This window comes from Corvus cornix, chromosome 9, assembly GCF_000738735.6.
Source record: "Corvus cornix cornix isolate S_Up_H32 chromosome 9, ASM73873v5, whole genome shotgun sequence".
In the NCBI taxonomy this organism is placed as follows: domain Eukaryota; kingdom Metazoa; phylum Chordata; class Aves; order Passeriformes; family Corvidae; genus Corvus; species Corvus cornix.
The window spans coordinates 17,564,144-17,589,562 of NC_046339.1; the positions used below are offsets into that span (position 1 = coordinate 17,564,144).

Consider the following 25,419-nt stretch of genomic DNA (forward strand, 5'->3'; position numbering starts at 1 on the left):
GTCCAATCTCTATAAATATTTAAAAGAAGTTCAACAGCTTTAATTAGATTAAAGTGCTTTTTAAATACTTGTGCTGAGAGCAAGAAAATACAAAAACTGCTGTGCTTACTCAGAGGAAACTGCATCACACACAATGCATGTGGCACAGTGCACACACTAAATGAGAAGCGTGAAAGCAATATTTAATCATTTCCCACTCACTGAATCCTGCCTATCCTGCACAATGAAAAACACAGAGAAAAAACATAAGCAATAGCTCATCTACTTAATATTAACTGGACATGCTTGACCATAAACAATTCATGATAGCATTTCACAGTTTATGAACGGTTAACTTGACAAAGATAATGTTCCTTTATTGTAGTGCAGAGTATGTGATATTTAAAAGACTGAAGAAAGATTAAATACCTTTTTACATAGCACATAGATTAACAAATTTCAATGAGCCAATGAATTACAGCAAAAATTTTTCTGCTGGTATTGTATTAAATAGTTTTAACGGTACATAAGACTGGTATATCAAACAGGGAAAACCATCTTCTGAAGAAATTGAGAGCTCATTATGTTAGGAGCAAATCTGCCATTCCCCTGAACATCAAGAGCAAAGGGACTGACCACCCTCTTTACTCCTAAAATACAATCCAACATTCCTGTGCCTTCAGTAGTCATAAGATTCTGAAAACACAAAGGATAAGAATAGAAGAAAGCAACTACTGAATATAACGAAATCTTAAGATACTAGGATTGTCAGCTCTTCAGAGCCAAGAATAAGAATTTCTTATGATTATAATTAAAATAACTTCTAAAATACCGAATTTTAGTTCTAAAAATATTACATAAATTAGAAACAGATTTCAATGAATTTACATAGTAGATCGATGCTTTCAGAAATCAGAACCTGGTCAGTAAGTGACCAAGTTCTATCAGATTCAAACAGCTATTTTACATTTTGCTATCTGTGAATTTTACAAAAATTAATGTTAACAAATTACTTATTTATTTTGTTATAAAATACACAATGATTTTCCTTCTGTGCCCCGAATAACCTGGTTTTAATATGTCTGATCACAAGAATGCTTTCCAAGTTTCTATCCTCTATTAATTGCTTATCCTAAAAGCTATCCTTCAACCTGTGACACTTGATTATGGAGTAGTTTTTACTCTGTTGAAAAACAAAACAAAACAAACTTACACCCCAAAATCCAACCACCCACAACCAAAACAAAAAAATTACACAAATTTTATTTAAAGGAAAAGGAGATAAAGGGTTAAATCTGCGTAATTTTGAAATCTGCAGTTTCTCCAAGTTTATTCAACAGGGTCAAATTAGGGCACCAAATGAGATGGTCCAAACAGGAAGAACCTACCAGTGTCTGCCTTGGCCCCCATGGCTTGCACAGATGCCATGGTGTGAACAATGACACCCTTGGGGAACTCTGACCACGTTGTGGGTTTGCCATCCACTGTAATTATGTGTTGCAGCAGTGGAACTTGAGAAACAATTTCCTGTGGAAATGAAAAATGAGTTCAGAAATTAAAAATTAGTTTTATGCCAAGAAGAAAAAAAATCCAAGAACAAAAACCTCCATGCTATCTGCTGTATACTTTTTAAAAAGCACTAATATAAAACATCTGAGAATTTTAAAGGATAAACTTTCCGAGCTCAAATAGCTGCAAAGCTTGAAGCTTTCCAATTTTAAGTCCAAAAACCTCTCCAACCATTTACTGATTTGTACCTTATTTCATGAAAACCCCACAAATAAGACTGCAATGATTTGTAAACGTAATTGACTTTTCCCTCCCATAGAACACTGAGAGAAACTGTTGACACTGGGCTCACAATAATTCTTAGGCTGCTCGTTGGTTATTATGCTATTTAAAATAAGAAACAGTTAGCAAAAAATATGGAAAATTATTAGTTAAGCATTTCAAGCAAAGTATGAGTTCTAAGACATTTATCAGTGTTCTCGTGGAAGAAGAGATGATCACCTCTAGCAGAGCAAACACATTCTCTTACTGCAAGCTGAAATAAATGTGCATGGCATATATACTGTCATTCTAGTAACTTCTTTTTAAAGTTTGGGAAATTCTTATTCAAAATTCCACAGCACCACAGTTTTTCATTAAAACAATTGCCTTATCTGAAAGGTCCAGTTTCCCCAAAACACACAATGATGAAACTCATGCAGATTAGTTGTTCCACTTGGGTATTCCATCAGGGTCAGTAAGTCAAAAAAGTTCTTTGACTGCTCTAATGTTTAGTGAGCTTTTTTTTTCCCCCCTGCATGGAAAAAACAGCTCTAACTCTTCAAACACCCATCTTTATATTAAAAAGCCATTCACTGCTGGGAAAACATCTGATAATAAGCCAGGAGCATGATCACAGTTAGCTCTTCATACACAGTTTATATGTTTTTCTGTTCTTCCCATTGTTACATTTATAGGTACTAAATCCACCCAGAAGCCACAGCAGTTTATTGTAAAGGTGCTTTTCCAGGCAGCACTCCAGCTCTGCAATACTGCAAATTACTCGTTCTCCAGTCACTGAGAAGCCTCAAATCCACTGAAAACAAAATACCACTTTTCTGTACATGAAGAGAGATACATAAATCTTATTCCAAAAGTGTCTGCCTTATGGAAAGGCAATAAATCATTGTTCTGTACAATGGAACCAGGCCATTTCACAGTGATAAACACACACACACACACAGGGAAGAGATAGAACAGTTTTCTGACCTTCAATTTTGTTTGCATCAATTCTTTACTAGTAATGATGGTGGTCACCTCTGTTTCATTCAACCCATGAACTATTGCTGGGCCTCCCAGAGTGGCATACAGAGTAACAACTGAAACACAAAACAGAGGAAATGGTCAATCTCTGGGTTACATTTGCAAGTACAATTTACAAAAAAGAACTGAGATTTAATCTATTCCAACTTAGGCAACACAGTAATAATATCTGTCAACTCAGAAAGGTGGGACAGTTTTATACCTAAAAAACCTCTTCACATGGATTTCAATACAACACAATTTTCAGTTACTCACAGAAGGAATAATGAACAACCATTCCCTATGTGACTGTTTACTCTTACTCTTTTCCAAGGTCTAATTAGATGTACCAAAACCACATCACCTTATGCAATTCTCCTGGATCTACTCTCATGCCTTCACTGCTTTTACCATCTGAAAAGTAGGCAAACCTTCTCAGTTTAATCACCATGTAACATTTCTCTTGCACACAAGGAAAAAACCAGCTTTCATTCTTGTGACTTCTCTTTCCAGAATTCACATACTCTGTTACCAACCTCCTACAACTGACTGCTAATAACAAATTATTACAGCATGGCAGTATGTGTCATCAGCAGAGGAATTCTCACACTCAGGAACAAATCTATGACTATCCTGTTCTGCCATCTATTTAAACAATGTAATAAAGGTTTAATCACCACAATCATTAAACCCTGAACTGACATCATGAGAATCATACAGAATAGCAAGGAAGAAAATATTTAGAAAATTGACTATAAGAAAAATTGTTTCCTGTTTTTAAGGTCAGCTCATTAGCAAGCATATTAAACAATGATTTCATAACACCTTTAAAATAATATCTAATTTCCTGCCATTTTCAATGGAACTGAATGAGAGGAGACCAGAAGAGACTAGAGAAGAAAAAGGCAGCTAAAAAATGAAGAGAAGTATTGCTCTAAAAGAAAAAAAATTTCTTATTTTCCAAGCTGAACACTAAGCTGCGACATCTCAAAAAAGCTCTGAGGTCAATCAAGACAATCAATTACTAAAAAATATCCTTGCTGGGAGTTTTGTCACATCAGGTACCTGAATATCTTCTGCTTTTTAGTCTGTATTTACCTGAATACTTGAAGAGCATAATTATGAAAATAAGACACCCCATTGCACATTAGAACTGTACTCCCTGCAGCAAAGATTAAAACTTAAAATTAAATAAAGTTCTGTTGTATTCTAAGATTTTTTTCCTAACATTTTAAATCCAAGGAGTTACTAACCCAATGCAGCATACTACAGAAGAACTCAAAAGCAGTTTTCTTACACAGAAAAGTAAATAGTTGACCTCTACTTATTTTTTTCTTGTTAAAACAGTCCATCATAGTTCAGAACTGTTGCAGGGCAAATGCACATGCACTGTGTTTTCTTTAATTTGGTGGGAGCAAAGTCCAGAAGAGTGCCTCTATTCGTTCCCACGAGCTCTCTCTACTTACTGCAGTGACCCCTGTTATATAAACATGTAGCAGAAATTCAGCTGCCCCGAGCCAACAAGCAGAACCAAGCCCACAACACTGCCCAGAAGGCGAAACATCATCTCGGGTATAACCATGGAGGTAATGAATAACTCATCTACAAATAAGTACATTAAGACACTCAGAGCTATATGACAGAGCCAAAGAGAAAGAGAGACCATTTATATGATGGTGCACTGATGTCATGGAGAGAACAAAACTGAGCAATGACTCTCATCTCTGAAATTCTCACTTCTCCACACTGGCACCTGAAACATTTTCTGGCAAATCTGAAAGTGTTGATAATTTTTTAATCTCCTCATTCTCTTGAAAACACACTGAGAAGGGGTTATTTTGTATTCACCTTTATGAATGAAATAGTACAAGTGAGTCTTTGTTATCTGACCAAAGTCTTGACATAAAGAAAAACCCCAACACCACTGAATTTGCCAGCTCATATAAAAAGACAAAACCTTGCCCTAAAGAAACAAATAGAACTTTTACAGTTCATTTCAAGGTAACTGGAATGTTAAACTCAGTATTTCAGCATCCATTGTACGTCAAAAATAAAAAGCAAAATGGACCTTTAAAGGCCTCAGACAAATCTATTTCTGACAAAACCACTTCTGCTCAAGAATGATTGAAAAATGAAACCTAACCTCTCCTATATCACCATTTGGTTATACACTCTTGTGTTTTATCTGCCTACCCTGGTGAAGAGCTGTTCACACACACAAAAAGGTACTTAGGAAGAAAATCTGTTTTCATGTTAGTACTACTACTTCTGTTTTTGAACTAGCAATCCCACTCCACCTCCTGCAAATACAAGACTTAGAGAACTTCAAGAAATGTTACATTTAAAATCAAGCAAGTATTTCTAGCTATAAAATCATTTGTTTTGCAAGCAATCCATAACAAACACCACTTTCCTCATTTTAATTCTGTAGTGCAAAAGGCATTCTCTCTCTCCAACACTATGCATGAAGCAGATGAACCTGCTCTGTTGACATCAGTTCTGGGCCCACACCATCAGACTGAATACATTTCACATTTGGAAAGAATGTCCCAACACCCCCCAAAGCAGTTAGCTGGTATCAAACCTGCACACTGAGAAATGCTAATGTAAGCCATTTAGCAATGTCTTCCCACTCTACCACTTCAACATCATCTGAATCTTCCAATTTGTTCTGCAAACTGCCTGTGAACACTGCACGGCTCTCTCTTCATCTGCCAGCACAAGTCAGCCAAGTTCACAGAAGATGACACAGCTTAGATGCTGAACACCACGTCAGAGTGTGTGCTGAGGCACATCGCAGTAAGGGGATTTAAAGCACTAATCCAACAAACCCAAAAATACATGCATACCATCCTGCTCACAACATCCAGCCTCTAGCTCAGATTCTTCCCCCTTCAAATTACAGATTTCCCTAGGATTTGTAAATGTGCTTCAGTTCCAAAGGAAAAAAAAATGATACAAGCCTTTGCATTTCATTCCAGGATAGTCACTAGGAGTCTGACAGATCCCAAAAGCGATAAAAGGGAACTGGCACCAAGATATGTAGTTTAAAAGCAACACAGGCATCTTATCTGAGAATAGTCTGTGCAGTTCTCTGCTCTGGTAGGCAGGCCAGCAGCATTTACTCACTGAAGAACCAACTAAAAACATCACCAATTTAGGCTGGAAGGCACCTGCAAAGATCACCTGCACACACCATCCACTCCAGCAGAGGGCTCAGAGCCATGGCCAGTTTGGATTTTATGGATCTCCACAGATGAAGATTTCACAACCATTCTTTGTTCCTGTTCTGATACGGAACCACCCTCGCAATGAAGACATTTGCCCTAATACGTAATCAAATTTTTCTGCCATTGAACTTGTGACTGTGGCCTCCAGTCATATCAAAGCACACCTTCGTGAGCAGAGCCTGGCTCCATCTCCTCTGCATGCTCCCACTGGGTAGTTTTAGACAGCAACAAGATCTGAACTCACTCATCTTAACACTGAACAGGCCCCACTCTGTCAGCCTCTCCTCAGATATCACATTCTCCAACCCCTCCAGCATCTTGGCAGCCCTCCACTGGACTTGCTCCAGGATGTCAGCATCTTTTTTCCTAATAGGAAGCCCCTCTCTGCAGACAGGGTAGTCCAGATGTGGTTCTACCAGTGTCCAAAAGGAGGAGAAGGATCATTTCCCTGGACCTACCTACTACGCTCATGCTACCACCATCCAGGACACTGCTGGCCTCCACCACAAGAAAGTGCTGCAAAGTGCTGGGTAACTCACGGCCCACCAGAACCCTCAGGTCCTTCCCTGCAAAGCTGCTTTCTCCAGCTGTCCCCCAGCCTATACTGGTGCATGAGGTGCATTCCAGCATACACAGAGGAAATTTTCAAGTGCCTTTACTGAATTCCAGGTTCCAGACAACCCACTCTTCCAGCTGACAGGCTCCTCTGCCCATCAGCCCTGCCCTTGAGTGTACTGGCTCCTGCCCTCAGTATGCCACCAGCTGGGACCTCCTGTGTTTGCACTCTGTCCCATCATTCAGGCCTTCAATAAAGAAATATTGGAGTGAATAAAGAAGTATTGGAGTCAATACCAACCACTGAAAGCCGGCAAATAACTCTGTCCTACAGATTACAACCCTTGCAGCCAATGGTCCATCTTACCCATCTTTACCTGAACAGTTTGGCTGTACAGATACTACAGGAGACCATGCCAAAGGCAATGCTACAGCCCCAGTACACAACATCCACCCTCTCCATGTCCACAGAGCCAGCTGTCACACAAGGCAAGCAGGCTGACTTTGAAATGTTAAGGGCCAGGGCAGTAGACCTTGTCCTTAACACTGACTTCATCCTTAACACTGAGGGACCAATAGAGCAAAACATACGTGCAAAATAACCAGAGATGTGAGTAAAGACTTCTGTAAATGAAAACTGTTAAACAGTCATCAACATATTGCTTCTCAAACTGAAACAGACTCATGGTCAGAGCAAAGAGGGATAATTTAAATACAAATCTTATTAGATTTGCTTCCAAAATCTGAAAAAAGTCTAATTGATAGACATCTTTAGTGCATGCAGGTAGGAAATCAGGAATTTCTGCACATTTGGCTTTTATGGCCCATCTTGTATTGAAAGAGAGTAAATGTGGCACAGGAGTGAAGAGGCCAAAGCCTGTGAAAAATGGCACTTTCTGGCATGCCCTGAGGGACAAGGAGATGTGTCCCCGTGAGAGCATCACAGAACCCAGCCAGGCTGGGCTTAGCTAGGTGAAGGACATATTAAGGAGTGATGATGAAACAGACATTTAAACAGCTATAGCCTATTGAGATCAGCACTTAGTACATTCCTGAGCAAGAAAAATAGGCCTAACCAAAATCAAAATTGAAGAACCGACAAAATATCCAGATGAAACAAAACTTGCAGGCACAGATGAAGGTTTCGTGTCGACTCCTGAAACTGAGTCAATGAATTCATGTGTGATTTTTGTTTGTTTTTAGAAACTTGGGAATCTGTACTGATTTGAGATGAAAAGAAAATAAAACTCTCATGAATTCATTGAGCAAACTATACTTACCAAAACCATTCTCCATCTGCCAACAATAGAGGTTTCTCTATTCACTAAAGCAAAAGGCTACAAAGTGCACAATTTTTACCTTATGCAGTATTTTTTAAATTGAAGATTTCAATTTTCTATATAAAATCTAGATAAAGTTTTCTGAGTACATGAAATGAAGTAAGAGAGAGTTTTATTTTCAAACTGTAAGATCAAAAGACATAAAAACTTCAGGGAAGACAGGTACTCACGCTGGTAGTTGCACATAAAGCAGGCCTGGGCTGCAATCATCCACTCGGCTCTGGTCTCACAGAAGATGGCAATGTTAGTCTTTGGCTGCTGACCCAAGACTGCTAAGCCGTTTCCAAAATTAACAGCTTTAATGTACACATCTTCATAAGAAAGCCAGGTGTACTTGCCAAGGATGACCTAATAAGAATAATAAAATCAATTTAGAAAATGAAAATCCTTAATACATGTCCTACTAAATCTTCACCCACATGAAGAATCCACAGATGTTTGAGTAACGTGCTTGAATTTTAACAGCAGTTTACTCAAGATAAAGATGATACTTTTTCTTGCCAAAAGCTACAGGGCCTGTGGAAGTCCCAACACAAATACTGCAATATCTCCATGCATGTTATTCCATTTTCACATGAGGGAAGCACATGATTCCCACCATGCTTTGTAGCTTCAGAAGCCCTCTGAAAAGCTGTGTGAGGCTATCTGGCCTATATACCTCTACTTTTTAAAGAGGTTGTGTTTATGTAAAGGATGAAAAGCACTAGTTAGCACAGTACATTCTCTGTTTGCTTTCTTGGATATTTGGGCTACAATTCTCCTACACAAATATGACACTCGGATGTTCATTTAAAAAAAAGTTAAAAAAAGGGAAACTGGAATCCATAAAGCAGTATATCCATGGGCCCTCAGTCAGAAATTGTGAAATCCCTTTCCCTTTGTTCTGAAACAAATGTCAAGGGGATAAGTAGTAATAATTTTGCCCTTTTTTTACTGTTAAACAAAAGCCGGACAGAAGACAGGATAGGAAATTACTGGCAAACCTCAGTTCTGAGAAGTCATGTAGAAAATATTATGCAATCTCACTTTTCCATATGGGAAAGCTGGTGCACAACAAAACTGGAAATGAATTTACAGGTCACTACCTAGATTTATATGTGTGAACTTGCACCTTGCAGAACTATTTCCTTACTGAGTGACAGGATGTTTCTTTGAGACCAACCTAGAAGTCTTCATATGTAGATACAGTATGAAGATGTTTTATACTGAAAATCTATACTCTAAAGTATTATATCCTACCCATCTATTTCTATAAGCACACTGACAATTTTGAAAAACATAATATTTTAATCAAGTATTTCAGACATGTTCTTTACACAGCATTAATAATAAATGCAAGCAAACACTAAAAAAAGGTAGAAAAGCAAACTTTTGCATCCTCCTGCATTCTTTTTTCCACATTTCATTCATCAACTTGAACTAAATTTCAAACTTTGAGTTGTCAAATCTAACAACTTTTTGACATGTAACTACATTTCTAATGAGTCTGTATTTCCACACACTTCCTTAATGAAATGTATTTTAAAATCTCTCTCAAACTCTAAAAGAAAAATAAAATCTAGTAGACTTCCTTTGTCAAGACACTCTTCCAAACTGCTCAAGTTACAATTAGGTAATGAGTTGTACCTATTACAGCTTCACTGCATATTGCTCATTAACTTACTAGTTTAGCAGGACAAACAGGTACATGTGCAGCTGCTTGGAAATTTCACAAATGTTTTCATGGGAAAATATCATTTAACAAGCCCAAAAATCCAGCATTTGCCAACAACAGCAATATATAGCAATTCCAACAGAAAATACATATTTCTCACTCAAATATCTGCTCGGGTTTTCCTGGCTTATTTACACAAGCTCTGTTTCAGTGGCAAACAGGCTGTTTCAAACCCCAAAACCCTTCTGGAGCAGAAACATCAGGTTGAAATGGCAGCATGTGGGGTAGGGGCTCACCCATGGCTGCTGCTCACTGCCACAGCCCCCTGAAGAAGAGGGAGTACCTGGGAGTCCCTGATTGTTTCAACACATCAAGATATTTCTGGTGTGGAAAACTCTTACTGCTTCCAAAGAAAATATTGCACCTCTTCCTGTCTATCCAAATTTCGGTAATTTGGAATTTAAATTCCTATTTGGGACACTTTTTTCCCCAAAGGCAGTATTTTTGGCAGACATGGAAGTTCTTGACAAGCTCATCAGCTGAAAACGATTTATAGCAGTGAATTGAGCAACACCCTTTTCTCCATTATACTCTGCCTACAGCGTGGCCTCAGGAAAACTGCTCACAAATAATTAGGCCAAGAAATACAAGCAGATTCTTCTTACTGTTTATCATAGGTTTGCCAATCCATAACGTCTTTTAGTAATTTCCACCACTCACTCTGTAACTCATGGAATTGGGGAAAATAAATCATTAAATGGCCAAAACCTAATCTCTCCAAATAACACTTGTGATTCTGCTTTTTTCCCCTTTTTTTATTCTCTAAATAATTAATCCTCATTGCTTAAGCAAGTTTGATATGTAGTGAAAGACCTCACTGGTGCTTTCTTTTCTTAAGAAGGAAAAATCCTTTTTAAGGATGTATAGCACTGTTAGCTACAGCTATTATATAAAAATACATTTGTGAAGAACACTGACATGAGAACAAGTAAGACCTTTTTCAATGCAGTAATTTTGCGTTTTACTTTCCTCCTGCCTTCCAGATACTTAAATTCCAGTGTTTTCTCCCCATGCCCAGTGTTTCTTCTCTATTCCCTCCCTACAACATATTATTTATATTATGTACACATTAGTGAATAAGAGATATTCATATATACCTATTACTATACTGCCTCTATGTCCCTTTGTCCTGCATTTCTCTACAAGACTCCTTTGCAGGACACAGAGCAGGTTATGGTTTATGTTTCCAAATCCATCTCCCTTCTTGGCCTTTCCCTCAGTAGTTTTTGCTAACATTTTCCAATGTACAGTGCAAGAAAGACAAGGAGCTACAGGACAGAGTCCAGTGGATGCCACAAAGATGATGAGGGGTCTGGAGCATCTCTCTTGCAAGGGGAGATTGTAGGAGCTGGGGCTGTTCAGTCTGGAGAAGACGGAGGAGATCTCATTAATGCATACAAATACCTCAAAGGAGCGCCAAGAGGATGGTGCCAGACTCTTTTCAAGGGTTCCCAGTTTATGGCAATGGCCATAAACTAAAACCTAAGAAGTTCCACTTCAACATGAGGAAGAACTTCTTTGCACTGAGGATGGCAAAGCACTGGAACAGCTGCCCTGTTCTCCTCCTCTGGAGGCATTCCAAACCCACCTGGACACATTCCTGTGTCACCTGCCTGGTGACTGTACCTGGGCAGGGGGTTAGACTGGATTATCTCCAGAAGTCCCTTCCAACCCTGACAATTCTGTGATTCTGCTTCTGCTGCAAACAGCTGATAAGACTGGCATTAGGTGCCATAATCCTTTAAACATTCACACACATTTAACTTCAGAACTTTCAGAGGTTACTTCTGCTTAATAATGAATTACACACGGAAAGAAAGTAACTGTCCAGAGTTGGCAAAAGGGCCCAAGAAGTCGAGTTTGAGCATTGATTAAAGAGCCCCACAAACAGCACCCAGCAGGGACTGCGGCTCTGGGGTTTCACCTGGAAACAGCATTCCACAGGAACACGCTGCCCTCTCGTGCTCCACATTTAAACTGCAGGCTGAGTCACATGGGTCACGCAGCACAAAACACTAGTAAGTATCTAGACTGTACCAATATTCGGAAATCCAGAAAAGCATAGAGACTAAACACACAGTTAACGTTTCTTTTACCCGGATTTTATGGAGATACTAAAATTTTTAGTGCAAAAATGTTCTCCATAAAGCTGCAGGCTCATGTAGAGTCATTAAACTACCTGACCTCAGTTACCTTTGAAGGTCTTCCTAAAAGTACCTTATAAGGTTTAGAGAACCTTGACTATGATTTGGAAACCAGTGATCATGAATTAAATATATTTTCTTGTAAAAGTATATTAAAAATAATACAAAAGAGGTTATTTGAAATTCCCACATCTGGCCTTTTTTCACATGAAAACATGGATTGCAGCTGAATATATCTAAAAAAACCCTACCCTAACATGTAATTTACATAGAAATCTATGGTTTTCAACATCATATTTGACTCTCTTACTGCTCAACGACTTGGCATGGCAAGAACCTTCCTGTTCCTTCACTTTAAGTTCCAGTATCAGCAATAATGAGTAAAGTTCTGAACTCCCAAGTGTTTGCCCACATGCTTGCTGTTGCACCCAAGTCTCTCAGGCTTTAGATGCATCACCTTCCCCAACAAAGCCGTGTTTTCTTCTCCCCACTGTGTCTTATTTATTATGTTCCCATTAATTCAGTTCTTGGTTACCAACCCTTTTTAAAGCAGAGCAAGACAAACAACCCCCAAAACAAACAAACATCTCCCTCAAAAAATAAACCAACAAAAGAACACACATGCAAAGCAAAATCCACATACCAATGTGGATCAAAGCAAGCACCTGATGATATAACCTATAACTAAGATGACATAAAATAATCAGCCAGCAGAATGAAGCTCATCATTTGGGCATCATAAAATTTCAGCTGTGCTTAAATTAAGTCATTTTTCCAATTAATTACATCTCAATCTCCAAGGTACTTTCAACATTATTTTATCCTGACTTAAATACATGTTTTATGAAATTAATAATAGGTGTGCATGATATTGGAGAAGGAAACTGGAGAAGTACACTAGAGAAGGAAATAGAAGAACTAACCATATATGAATTACTATGAAATGCAACCAGTGCATAAGCAAGTATTTGTATTTTATTCACATCCATGAATTTCTGCTACTTTGGCATTGCACAGAAAAAACTAAAAATTTTGGAACAATACACTATCATAAAAATTCAAGAAATTACAGATTATCTGGAATATCATTGTTCTCAGAATAAATTAATGCAGTACCTGATCTTAAAGATGTTGATAAGCTTTAAATAATTTTAGCTACAAGTGCGAGCACACTTAGTTTTCCCAATAATCAAAAGCTGAATATTTTACTTTGAGAGATACATATAATATATAAATATATTGCAGCTCCTGTAAGGTATAGAAATTACATGCATTATACCTAAAAATTAAACTTGTTGTGCACCTTTTTGAAGAACTGCACCAAACCTCAGCAAGCTGGCTTTGCTAAAGAGAACCAGGCAATAAAAAGGTGTCTGGAATGAAAGACAGAAATCAAAGGAAGAGAACCTTGACATTTTGAATCAACAAGGTATCTTGCGAACTGTTCTTATTTTCCTCACTTACTAAAACATGCTATGAGGTGTTAAGAAACACTGTATTCCCTAATGGAAAAAAAAAATTAAAAGTGGACTTGTGTGATAATGCCACAACTTGGAACAAAGTAACACGAGGGCAAGTATAGCAACCGGCCATAATGAACCCTTGTGTCAAGCTTAGACAAAATTACCTAACTTGGGAAATTTCTAAGTCTAAATACTCAGAAACAAATAATTTAAGTGGATCAACACAAACATTCTTCAGATTTCCAATATTCACAACTGCTTTGCTTGCATAATGGAAAAGGCTAAAACTCCTAAGTTCTTAAGTCTTACACTAGCAATTATGATTAAAAAACAGGGCACATACCACAGGCAGCCAAAATTCTGATTTGTGCTCAAAAGCCTTTCTTTGTACAACATGAACTTTCTTTTTCTTTATAGTGTAATGAGGCAGCAAAATGTGCATCGAGAAAGGTTACATGTAACCCATTCATCCCAGCATTTCCTTCGTACTGAAAAACTAACTCCACAGCTAAGAGGAAGTTTCACTAACAAGTAAAGCTTGTATAAAGATTTTAAGAGAACTAAACTTTGCCATATATTGTGATATTAATCAAATTCTATTTTAAACATGCTCCTCTATCAGAATTAAAACTAGCAGAATGAAGAGAAATTTTTTTCATCTGCAAGGAAACTAATCTTAACTAAAAATTATCTATTGTGGATTTAACAACTTCTAATACAAAAACGCAGACCTTTAACACAGAGATATGCACAAATGCGCATATTCTGTTACACTATTCTGCCTTGCTTCTTCAGGCAAAAGTGCATTTTTCAATGTGTCTGAACAAATACAAAGCAGCAAATGACAATACCAGCTTGAACATCACACACTACAAAAAGCCAGTCTCTTCAGACAACCGAGCTGTTGTCAGATACTAGAATCACATCTCCCACACACAGCAGGATTAGAGATTAGCAGAGTAGTTCACCTTAAAGGAGACTCAAAGAAAAAAAGACTCCTCCAATGGAATCTGTGCAATCCTTTTCCAAACAAAAAATTCATTTAAGCCCTGAATTCTCAGGACAGAACAGCAAATCCTTAAATCACAACTAAATCTGCTGGACAGGCACATCTGAGTACTGGCATCTAGTAATTTTTGTATATTTATCTGATTATAGTTCAGAATAACACAAAGGGAGACTTTATTAATTCACTTTAAAAAGAAACCTTTAAAGCCACTTACATCACCAGCTGAATATTAAAAACAAATACCTGAAACAAACTTGTGTTTTTTCTTTGACTGACACCATAAATAGGATATCTATTCAAGAATGCAAAAAGGTTTAGATTTGGTTTAAATACAGAGTATTTAAAGACTGGGAATTAGATCATTTAACTCTTTTCACAGCTACTGAATCTAAGTAGAGAAATTAATTTTTTCCCCAGCTTTGCTTTACTGGACTAGAAGTGCTGCCTAAGAAAGTAAACATACTTTGAAAAAAAATTCTTGTAGGCAGACTGCCAAAAGACTTACCTTTTTAAAAACTTTTCCTGATGGCTGGATTTCATCTTCCTCTTTTAGGATTTCCCGTGTTCCCAAGAGTTTTTTGTCCTTATATTTAGTTTTAGCATATTTAAAAACTTTGTCGAGTGTATCACATCCAGGATATAAAACTGAAGCTAAGCAATGCAGACTGTTAACAGATCTGTATGGACCCCCAGGCTTGTTATTCACAGGTCTGGCTTTAACCTGCTTGGCTTTTGCTATAGCCTGCTTTGATCCTGAAAGTATGTACCACGGAATGTATGTTATAAGGGAATACACCAGGACGATAAAGTTTATAAACTGCAGAAGAACAGGGTTGATGTTATGCTTCAACTTCATTTTGGTTGCTTGAGAATGTTACAAGAGAGAATTTGGAAACATGGATCAGCTAGACAGGGATCCAAAAAGATCTGAAAAGAGAAAAGAAGAAGTTAGTCGTAAACTATCATTGTTGGCAGGGAGGTATTTTCAAACATAATATTACAAGCCATATCCCAGTAGGTTGTCTTATGCTGAAATGAGGCTAGAGGTCTGAACCCCATATACAAATGAAACCAGACACGGATAGACGAGGTGGAACTGTTCCACTCCAGCAGATTGCAGCACAATGACATGCGCATGGCATCTATTTATTTGAAAATGTTTTGTGATTACACAATTTAAAAGATCCTCTTCAACAACTTCAGAGCACCTCCATGTGCACCTTCACTAGCAATCTCTATGAGCCCTGACTGTGAATCACCAGCCTCCCAACAAGCCCTATGAACACAGGCAGTGTCACCACTCTGTGCATGGGACTTAAGGTCCAATCATTAAGGACATTGAAATGCTTTCCAAGCCTTGGACACACTGGGACACCCACCTAAGAGAAGGGAAGCTCTGTATGTGACAGAACTTTGCTGGTTTAAACCTAGGGGTTTATTCCCCATCAGTCCTATGATTTCACTCTCAGAACCAGTATGCAATGGGCCCACTAGTATCAATAAACGTGACAATGAGTTAAGTAATATTGGGTAAATACCAGAAAACAGCTTAGAAATATCCCCAAATTCTTAGCAACAGCACTATGAAGAGTTGTTGTTTTTTTTTCCAGAGTCCCTAATGATGCCAGAATATTCACTTGTTTTCATTTTTAAAAGCATTATTTACCATATCCAATGGCCACAATGATGATGCAACTTTTAATGTATTCTACTGTTAAGAAATTATGCCATCTGTCTAAAAGGTTAAAAAAGATAAATCAACAAAATAATTGAAATCTTTATGGAAATCAGGGACGGTTGCCAAAATGGCTGAAGATGGATTTCTGCAAGTCAGTGAGCCACTAGCAATTCAAAATCAGTGTTTTGGACATAATAAACTACAAATGCACTTCACTCAGTTAACCTTTCAAATGTATTGATACAACTTATTAAATCAAGCAACTAATAAAGATGTATATATAAGATGCACAGCTTTTGACAATTCTAAATTAAGTAAATTTTCACTCATAAGATGTATTATTCTGTGCTGATGTCTTACACTCTGACTTTCTCCATTAACTCTCTGGAAACCCTAAAGAAAAGAAATTTGAGTTGAAAAAAGTAGTGTTTAAATCATATAAGATCCTTCAGTAGTAATGGAAACCTTGCTTCATTAATCCTAGATCTGCAGTCTTTTTGAGAACAGATCAATCCAACATCCTTCATTTGTAGGATGAGATTAATTCCATCTTTCCCTAAAATTTCCTAAAACTCCAAGCAAAAATATTTCATGATCGTCTTTCTCCCTAACAAGCTGCTGTAACCTCACTGTTAACACTGCATCACTACAGGCACTACATCAAAGTCTGTTCTGCAGAGCATCCTGAGACACATACACAAATAAACCATAGGAGCTCTTCACAGTAGGGACTTACTACAACAAGCAGCAGGAGGGGAAGGAGACTTAAAATATAAAAAATAAATAAAATGGAAGTGTATGTATTTTCATTTTCAGATCAAAGGCAAAAAGCAATGACAAATAAACAACAAACTTAAATAGGCTAAAGGGCAAATTCAGTAATCGCTTGAAGAGACTTATGTTCTTAGGCTGTCACTGAAGGGTACTTAATGAAAATAATCATGAGCCAGCCAATCAGCTACTGCAGGCCAGAAAAATTATGCTGTTGTTGATAGCAGCACAGAACAAGACGTTTTAAAGCTGAATCCAGAGTTCACACAGCAAGAGTTTACCCATTTCTCAAAAAGTTGTATGTTGTGCTAGAATCTTGCCTGGCCCAGTTCAGGACGTGAACATCTTTTTCCTCCTTATAAAGCTGGAGAATTTCTCTCTACCTACACAGTAGAAACACAATTTAACCAAACCCAAAAATTAAAGCAACTCATTTAATACCTTTAGGCAAACAGTTCTCCAAAGAAATTCCCTTCTGACAAACAGTGAAGCCTGCTCAATTAATAGTCTCCCTAGGTTTCATAACTTCTCTTGGTTAGAGAGGCACTGAACCCTTCCAGAAGAGTAGCCTGCCATTTCATTTTGCAGTTATCCCAACAGCTTTATTCTTTCCTCAGAAGGAGAGAGGAACCTTTTCCACTATTTCTATGATAACCATGCCAAGGTCTCACGTCAAGTTCTCTCTTCTGGCTCACTCTTGCAGAATAACCCCCAAACCTGGAAATCTTTGCTTTGAATTGCAGACATAAACTGTGCTTTGCCCACCATTTCATAAAAGGCTGCATTGAGGAACACTCCAACAGGATAGACTAAAGGGAAATGTCTTGGACTGTCCTCCTAGCTCAGAAAAGTAAGTATCCAGCTCTAGGAATCTGCTCTGATGTACATCTCTTACCCTGAGTAAATTGCTAATTATTTCAGTTAGTCCTTCACAGAAGTGAGGCTATTACAAGCCATCTATTAAAAATAGTTTCTTAAAAATTAAGACCATTTTTTTTCACTCAAAATGTAATGTTTTTAAGATTAAAAAGTATCTTTTTCAAATGCAGTTTCTTATCTTACAGGCCAAGTAAGACTCCATTTTTTTTTTCCTTCAAACTCTTATGATTAGGAGATAGCAAACTTTAGTGAGAGAGAGCTCCGATGCTAATGTCTTAAGAATTTGGCAATGGATTTCAGACCGTGATATTTACAGAGCATTTATGCTTGTAACTAATTGTAATTACCATTGTAATTAGACACTGGGAAAGTGCAGTGCCTTCTGAACAAGACAGAAAAATATATTCTAGTAGTTTCATTAGAAGGGTAAGTTCCAGTATCTTTGTAGGGTGATGGTTCTAATGAGAGCTGAGCCACAACAAAAAAGAAAGTTCCTTGGTGGCAATAGAAAGGCTCCCCCTCTTTCCTTGTGTAACTGAAGAACAGAAGTTGTATTTTAACTCATCATTTTGTTTATTTATTTGCTATGTTGTTGAAGAGGAAAATACCAGGTAAGCAAAGGAGATGCAGTTTAAAATGCCCTCACGCCCAACAGATTTATCACTGCCATTCCCAGGAGAACATCAAAATCAGCTAAATGAATCACTAAGCATTCAATAAAAAAAATCATTTTGATGACAATGTAGAAGCAAAACTCTACCCTAACTTGAGGCTGCAGTGCTGGCTGTAAGGCAATTATGTTTTACAGCAAGCAAAACCAATGCAGCTGAACATGACAGTACATTTTCTGCTAGTTTTTTTTTTTTAAATAAAAAAGGTCATTTAACCTCCATTAAGAAAACCACTTTTAATGACAATGTAAAAGAATAAGACTGTTTGCATTAAGATACAATGCTTGCTCATGCATTTTTCTCTGTAACAATTGCTATTTCAAACATTTAATGTATGCTGTTTTAAAAATTTGAAATGAAAATATATTATTAAAAATCAATTTCCAGAACTAATCTAAAAATTAGAAGTTTTAGAGAATTTTCCAAGGTTATATCAGATTTGCAAGGCCTAAAAGAGAAGTGTTTGCTGTTTAATATTTTGCCTTTAAAAAAGAAGAACTATACAACAAAAATGAAACTTCAAAAGGTTTACTGAAGTACTATACATGGTTTTAAAATTTCACAGAAGTACAATATGTTGTCACCTTATTAATTTTGGAAGCATGTGACTGCTTCTGACCATAAAATGAGTATAAGCAAACCCATCATTTTAGGGCAGGGAAGAGAAAGCAGGACATGATCCTAAGCAGTTTTTGCAAGTATTAGACTATGACACAGTGAGAAAGTTCACTGCCTTTTCAACACTGGAATTTTGTTCTTAGGTAGCTCCTGCTTAATCACTGACAAATAAAAACACATGACAGGTGGTAATATTCTAACTTAGTGGCTTGGTCTGCAGGTTAGCTGTGAACACTCAGGTTATTACACAACACACATCCATCCTGGTTTCACATAATCCTGCTGGGGCTTTTGAGGAATCAGTGCTCAAACTCTGACTAGTGATGCAGGAAAGTTTGAGAGGTGAAATCCTGGATGAAAGAGCTGCTAATTTATACAAGAATATAACTTCTAGAAAATCTGCACAAGCAAAGGGTTCTGCACATATGTAAGAGCTGTTCAGTTACATGTAATTCATGTTTAGTCTGATAGTCACCAAAAGGGAAAGAGCAAGACCACTAATTAAATTTGACACACTTGTTCAACAAAAAGAAGCAGCAACCAGCACACTCATTCATGAGTCTGGAGAAGTAAACCAGTACTTTTCAGGACTGATCCTGCTTAATACATAATCAGTGATTTGGCCTGATATACTACTTATACTAATACTGTTATACCCTTTAGTTTTAGAAGAAAACTTCTGTTAGATGAGAAAGAAAAAATCCTTAAAGGAATGTGTTTACTAATTGACCTGCTTACAACAATTACATTATGATAAAAGCATGAATTAACAAGAAAAAAAAAACCTTATGCAACTTCTCATCGTGGCAGGTACAGGTACAAGAGCTGATACAAGATGTTCCAGTCTCAGTTTACTCAATAGGAGCTGTCACAGGCAACTGCGTGAAATCTAAAAATGGAGAATCCCCATTAAATATGGCAATTATAAAACGCATCATCCATTTTTTCACTTATTTTGTAATAAATAAATGAAACCTTTTCCTCATCTGATACTGCACTGTCTCACCTCAGAGTCCAGGCCCACTACATCCAAGTTAACACAAAGGCAGATGTAACACACAGCACAGCCAGTTTGGGCTTGAGTCCCATACAATCAAGGTGGCTGCAATAGCTTCAGTTAAACTCACGAGCTCATGGTGCTCGTCTCCCTGACAAATTCTAACTCCCCAGTGGCTTTCAATGTACGCTGCTTCTACCATTTAGGGTAGAAAAAAATAGACCTATCATTGTGTATCCACCCACACAGAGAACACATTTCAGCCTGAGTAATAAAATATTCTTGAACACTTTACAAAAAGACTTAATAAAATAGTAATAATTGTATTTACTGATTTTGCTCTACTATACAAAGTTTTATCTATTGTCCTTTGCAGAAAGAAGTCTTGAAAACCTGTGCCAGAAAATCACATTTAAAATAGGCAAATGGAAATATTTTGTACCTATTACCTTTCTTCAAACATTATTTACACAGCTATTCAGTTCTTAAAGATAATATTTTCCAGTTGATTAACTATTTGCTGCTTGAGGTGAGCATCCAGGGTGCTGACTGCCCCATTTTTTGACTTCCACGACTTTACACATACTAATCAAACAAAACCAAACTCCATCCCAGAGACTCCAAGACACTCTTGCAAAAAAACATTTTGGTCAACAATTTATAGTTGTAGGAACACACACTAAATTTCTCTTATCAGCAAATCATGCAAAAAAACCTCCTGATTTATTAACATTCACAGAAAGGATGAAAAGGCTATTCATAGGGTTAGGCTTTAACAGACAAGATAACCGAGTATCTTCAGGTACTGCCCAATCTCGTCATTACAGAATGTAACATTAGGAGTACCCAAGACAATATAACAAAGCCCACAATACAGACTTCTAACTGTAGCAAAAATCAGCTTCTCTTAGTTTACATCTGGACTTAAAAAGTAACATCAACAACCCTGAAAAGGCAGATTTTTACTACATCTGGAATTCACTCAAGAGCTGCCAGTATTTGCTAGCACCCAGCAAGTGAGCCTTTTACAAAAAAAGAGACCAAAAAGAAAGAAATCCCTATTACTCATTTATAAATACTCATGTAGTCATCTGTATAAAAATAAAAAAGCAAACCAAAGGTACACAGAAGCAACAGCCTTTGCTTCACAGGCAAACTCCCTGGACTGTGAAGCAAGGAGAGCCTGAGGCGATGAACGGTGTGCAGAGGAGAATCCCAAACATGTACCCATCTAAGTGGAAGGTCTCTTTTGCAATATGGGTTTAAAGAGCAGTTATATTTGAAAACAGATGTTCATCACAGGTACAGCACAAGTATCTTCACATATTTCTTGAAACAGAAGGGATAGAAATCCCAGCAAGTCCTACTGAATGGCAGAAATGTATGCTCTGGGTCCCTGGAGAAGAGCTAGTGCTCAGCACATCCTCCTGAATTGGAAGCAACAGCAGAGTGGGCACAAGGACACACCTCACCTCCCCAACTCACCCTTCACTGCTTTCCACAAGTCTCTCCTCCCACCACCTCCTGCATTCCCTGAGCACTGCTGCCCTGGCACTGCTCGTGGGAGCTGTAGTGCCCCCCAGCAACAGGTGTGCCAGCAACCTCCAGGCCATCCTGGCAGTCTCCTCTCTCACAGGCCCTGTGGTTTCCACACAAGCGCACACACTGTCCTTGACCCCCACTTGCTGATTTTCCAGCCTCCAACCTCTCCAAGTTCACCCTTTTCCAGGCTGCTGCCTGGGTCTCAGCATCACTTCTAGCACAAGGGAGAAGACTTCCCATGAGGCTCTCAAACATCCACAAAGCCCTTCACCCAGCAGACCTGTACCCTGTTACAAACAGGAGTGCCTCTCTGCAGTCAAGCTGGGAACAGATCCATAGCTCTGTCCCAAAGGACATCTGCTCTCAACACAGAGGAAAAGCAACGCTCAGCACACCAACCCCCAGGGACCACCACCCACTGGGAATAAACCCAGCAGGACCTTCCTCAACAGTTCCACATGACCACTCAGGGCTTGTCACAGTTATCGAACAGCCTCTGCTACAGAAAGATCTGGAAGAGGATTGCATGGCTGTAACACAGGCACACACTCAGAGGTTTTTCTGAAACTCTTTCAAGCAAGCAGACAAGAATGAAACGGATTCCCTCATCAACTCCAGTCCTCGATGTCTCACTCCCAGTCCTGAACAAGAGATAACCTGTCTCTCCCTGGACTTTGCTCTCCCTGCTGCTCCACATGCTGTGAAACTGCTGTTGTCTTACACAGAAAGAGGGATGGTGGGAAACCAAAATTGCTGTTGATTATGGCTCTGCTCTCAAAAGGAGGCAAATAAATCTTCAGGACATGGAGAGAATACACTCTCTGAAAGCACCTGTAGGGTAATTCTGAGCTACATTATTCAGATCACCTGTAGGCCTCCAGCTGTGACCCACTTCTAGCACAACCCTGGGTGAATCCTAAGGCTCTTTAAATGCTTCCCGTTGCTCTGCCAGGGAACGCAACGCTAGCCGATGGCCAGAGCCACCTCAGCATTCCCACTCCTGCCCCCACAACTCGACCCACCCAATGCTTCAGCATAAGCAAATCCACAACTCAACTCCAGTCCCGAGGGTAACTCAAGCACTTCTCTGCATGAGCATGTTTCTGAAAAGCCCAGGAGAGCACACACAGACCGTCAGGAAAGAGGCATCATGACCTGGAACAAACCAGTTCCCAAGGTAGGAGTTTAACAGACGGCTGGGGGAGGAAAGGTTGCTCATGAACTGCACAGCCTGAGAGTGTGATTTCAGTTTGGCTCAAGCAGATTTAACGCTGGGCTGCGAATAAAAACAGACTGTTCATCTCCAAAAGGTAATTCTGCTGTTGCCCTCCATTGCATCAACACACGAGTGCCTGTGTGGCTAGGAATGAGTCAGATTAGCTTGTTGACCCAGTTTAAACCCTCTCCTCAGAGTGGAATGGTGGATTTTCCTTTGTATTAACTTTGGTACTCATTTGAGCCTACCTTGAGTCACTGTAAGTACCTAAATCAACAGAAAATTAGCACTACAAAAGATGTTATTCTTCTACTATCTCAAACTGAGTAACCATGAACTGTCAGGAGTTACTGACAAGGCAAAGCCGGAGGAGGAGATGGAAGGAGCCTGGCAGTCGAGCTGCAAATGAAACCCGATGGGAGGAACGGAGCTCAGCACAGAGCGATAGCAGGAGGCCTAGTGACGTGGGTGTCACAGCACACTTCGGGATCAGGGCAGAGCTGCGGACTGGGGGATTAACCTGCTGCTCTCCTACTAATGATCTCACTACTTACTTTTTTCGGAGCTCAGCCTTGGGAGTTTCAGGTGCTACAAGATTAAATACCTTTAAAACTTTGGGCATAGGCTAATAACATTCCTATAAATACAAAGGGGTTGAATTTATGTCCTTCACGTGCCAGTGTTACGTTTGTAAAACGATACTCCTATTTCTTTAGGAGGCAGCCAGAAAGCATGTTATTAGGATAAATAAATTATTATGTCCTTGTTAAACACCAAGATACTACAACAGTATGAATTACATGAACCAAAGAAGTCCTTTTACCCTAGAGAGACATTCTATGGTATTAAGTAAATTTTGATACAAAGCAAGAAGTTTTACTATCTAGAAAAGATTCCTTTTCCTCTTAGTAGGCTCATTTACATCAAGGGGGGGGTGGAAATCACACCTAGTGTTGGCAGACAACAGGGAGACAAACGTGGTAGCACAGAACTAAACCAGACAGAAGGAACGGACATTTCTTGAGGGCACAAAGCTGCACTTTCTCTTAAATAGATCCTTGGTATATTCAGTTATTCTAAAAAGGTAATGGTAAGTGGGTATTAAAAACTTCTATTTGACATCAACCTCTTCTAGGTACACCCAAGCCCCACTGTCAGAAATATCACTGCACACTGCAGGACAGCGAGGGCCCAGGTTTGTACCTCTCTCCTCTGCTTCCTAACATAACAAAGACGGTGACATTTATTAGAAACTGAAAGCTAAAGTGACATCACAAACAAGACAAACAGATTTATTTCCCCCACAAAAAAGCTTCAGGACTTCAACACACAGTCTGATTCACACAGACTACAAACTTAAGTTTGAACCTTTGTTCCAGGCAAAAAATAAAACTAAATCAGTGAGTTCAGCAATAATGAGCTCCAGGAACAATATTTAAACATTCCTAAAGCTACCTTCACCCACAACACGAGCACCCTTCCAATAAAATCAACTAAAAATGCAAACCCCGTTGCAATTCTGTACCTTAGATGTTTTCTATTTAAAACATTTGAAAACTTACTTTCCTTAAATAAGGGGGTTTTCTTAACTTATCCAAGACAGTTTAGATATTTAATGGATTGACAAACACATCTTCTATTAATAAGAACAATAAAACACAGCTCTAAGGTGACAACTTTGTCAGCAAACCCAAACTTCCCAAAAAGAAGGCAGTGTGCTAAAAACACTTATTTAAAATCAAGTAACAAAGTAATGGCTATGCCAGAACACAATCCAGGGCTGCTCCACCTTTCACCTCCTCCTCCCACTACATACATGATGCTTCATGGCAAACAAGTGTCTTAATTCGTTCCAGGCACTTTACCAGATACTGTCAATATATTGCTTCTGTTCCTTTTCACAAGCAGTTATTAGAGCATTTAAAAGATGCATTTAGCACCAAACTAAATTAAATGTTTTCATGTTTGTGACAGAGAAAAAAAAGAAACTAACGGATAAAGTACCTTGCTACTGCAGAAGGCCTCAGAGAAACTTTGGTATCTGCCAATTCACTGTTAGAGAGAGATGAAACCACCAATTTCCCCAGCATACTGCTAAATTTTTAAACCACAGATACAAATTAAACATGGAAGAGTACTTAAACAAGAACATCAACACCACTGCACATAGAGTACGAAAAAAGTCTGCATAAAAATAAGCCAGAAGCTTCACCAGTAACCTTTGCCTACTGAAGAAGTGGTGTAACAGCATAGTTATCTCTGCCAGTTTATAACTCTCCAAATTCCTAAGTAATTTTCCACTCATTTAAGTCAATCGCCTTAAGTACTTCCACTGGGAGGCAGACTCTACTTTCCATCCGAATCCAAGAGACTCACCAGAATGGTTTCATGTGCTGTTTTCTACTACAAAACACAGCCTAAGATCAGTTCTGCAATTTCTGGGAAATCCGAAATGCTAAGGCATGAACATTTCTGGCTTGTTTGTTTCTTAGAAAACAAAACAAAAATAGACGGTCTGCTGCCATACATTCAGTGTGGTTTGTACTGTATCCCAGTCATGTATTCATTAGATCAGAACAACAACAAAAAAATCTAACAAAACAATCCCACACATTTTTAACTGTAAAGGTGCTTCAGTATTTTTTTCTCCAGCAGAAGCTATGCACGCAGAAAATTGTTCTCATGTACTTCTAGATGAATTTGAGTTCATGTAGTACTACAGTAAAAATTATTACCCATTATCCTATATTCATTTTTCAAAAACTACCAGGTGGCCAGGTCCAAAATCTGGTAAGCCTGTATATTTATGTTGTCTTTGCCTTC

At 38.4% G+C, this 25,419-nt stretch overlaps 1 protein-coding gene across 5 annotated transcripts in view; it reads right to left on the minus strand.

The window, feature by feature from the left end:
- ACSL3 (acyl-CoA synthetase long chain family member 3) overlaps positions 1 to 25,419 on the minus strand; it is a 51,756-nt gene that overhangs the window by 16,711 nt on the left and 9,626 nt on the right. For 3 of the 5 annotated variants that reach the window (XM_039556796.1, XM_039556794.1, XM_039556799.1), the window contains exons 2-6: positions 19,627 to 19,730; positions 14,730 to 15,151; positions 8,065 to 8,242; positions 2,737 to 2,846; positions 1,368 to 1,506 (exon numbers count right to left, since the gene is read on the minus strand). In XM_039556796.1, coding sequence (XP_039412730.1) covers positions 1,368 to 1,506; positions 2,737 to 2,846; positions 8,065 to 8,242; positions 14,730 to 15,080 — 778 coding nt within the window. In that variant the 5' untranslated portion in view covers positions 15,081 to 15,151; positions 19,627 to 19,730. The remainder of the gene's footprint in view (positions 1 to 1,367; positions 1,507 to 2,736; positions 2,847 to 8,064; positions 8,243 to 14,729; positions 15,152 to 19,626; positions 19,731 to 25,419) is intronic. The other 2 variants (XM_039556798.1, XM_039556797.1) reach the window with 1 other exon arrangement.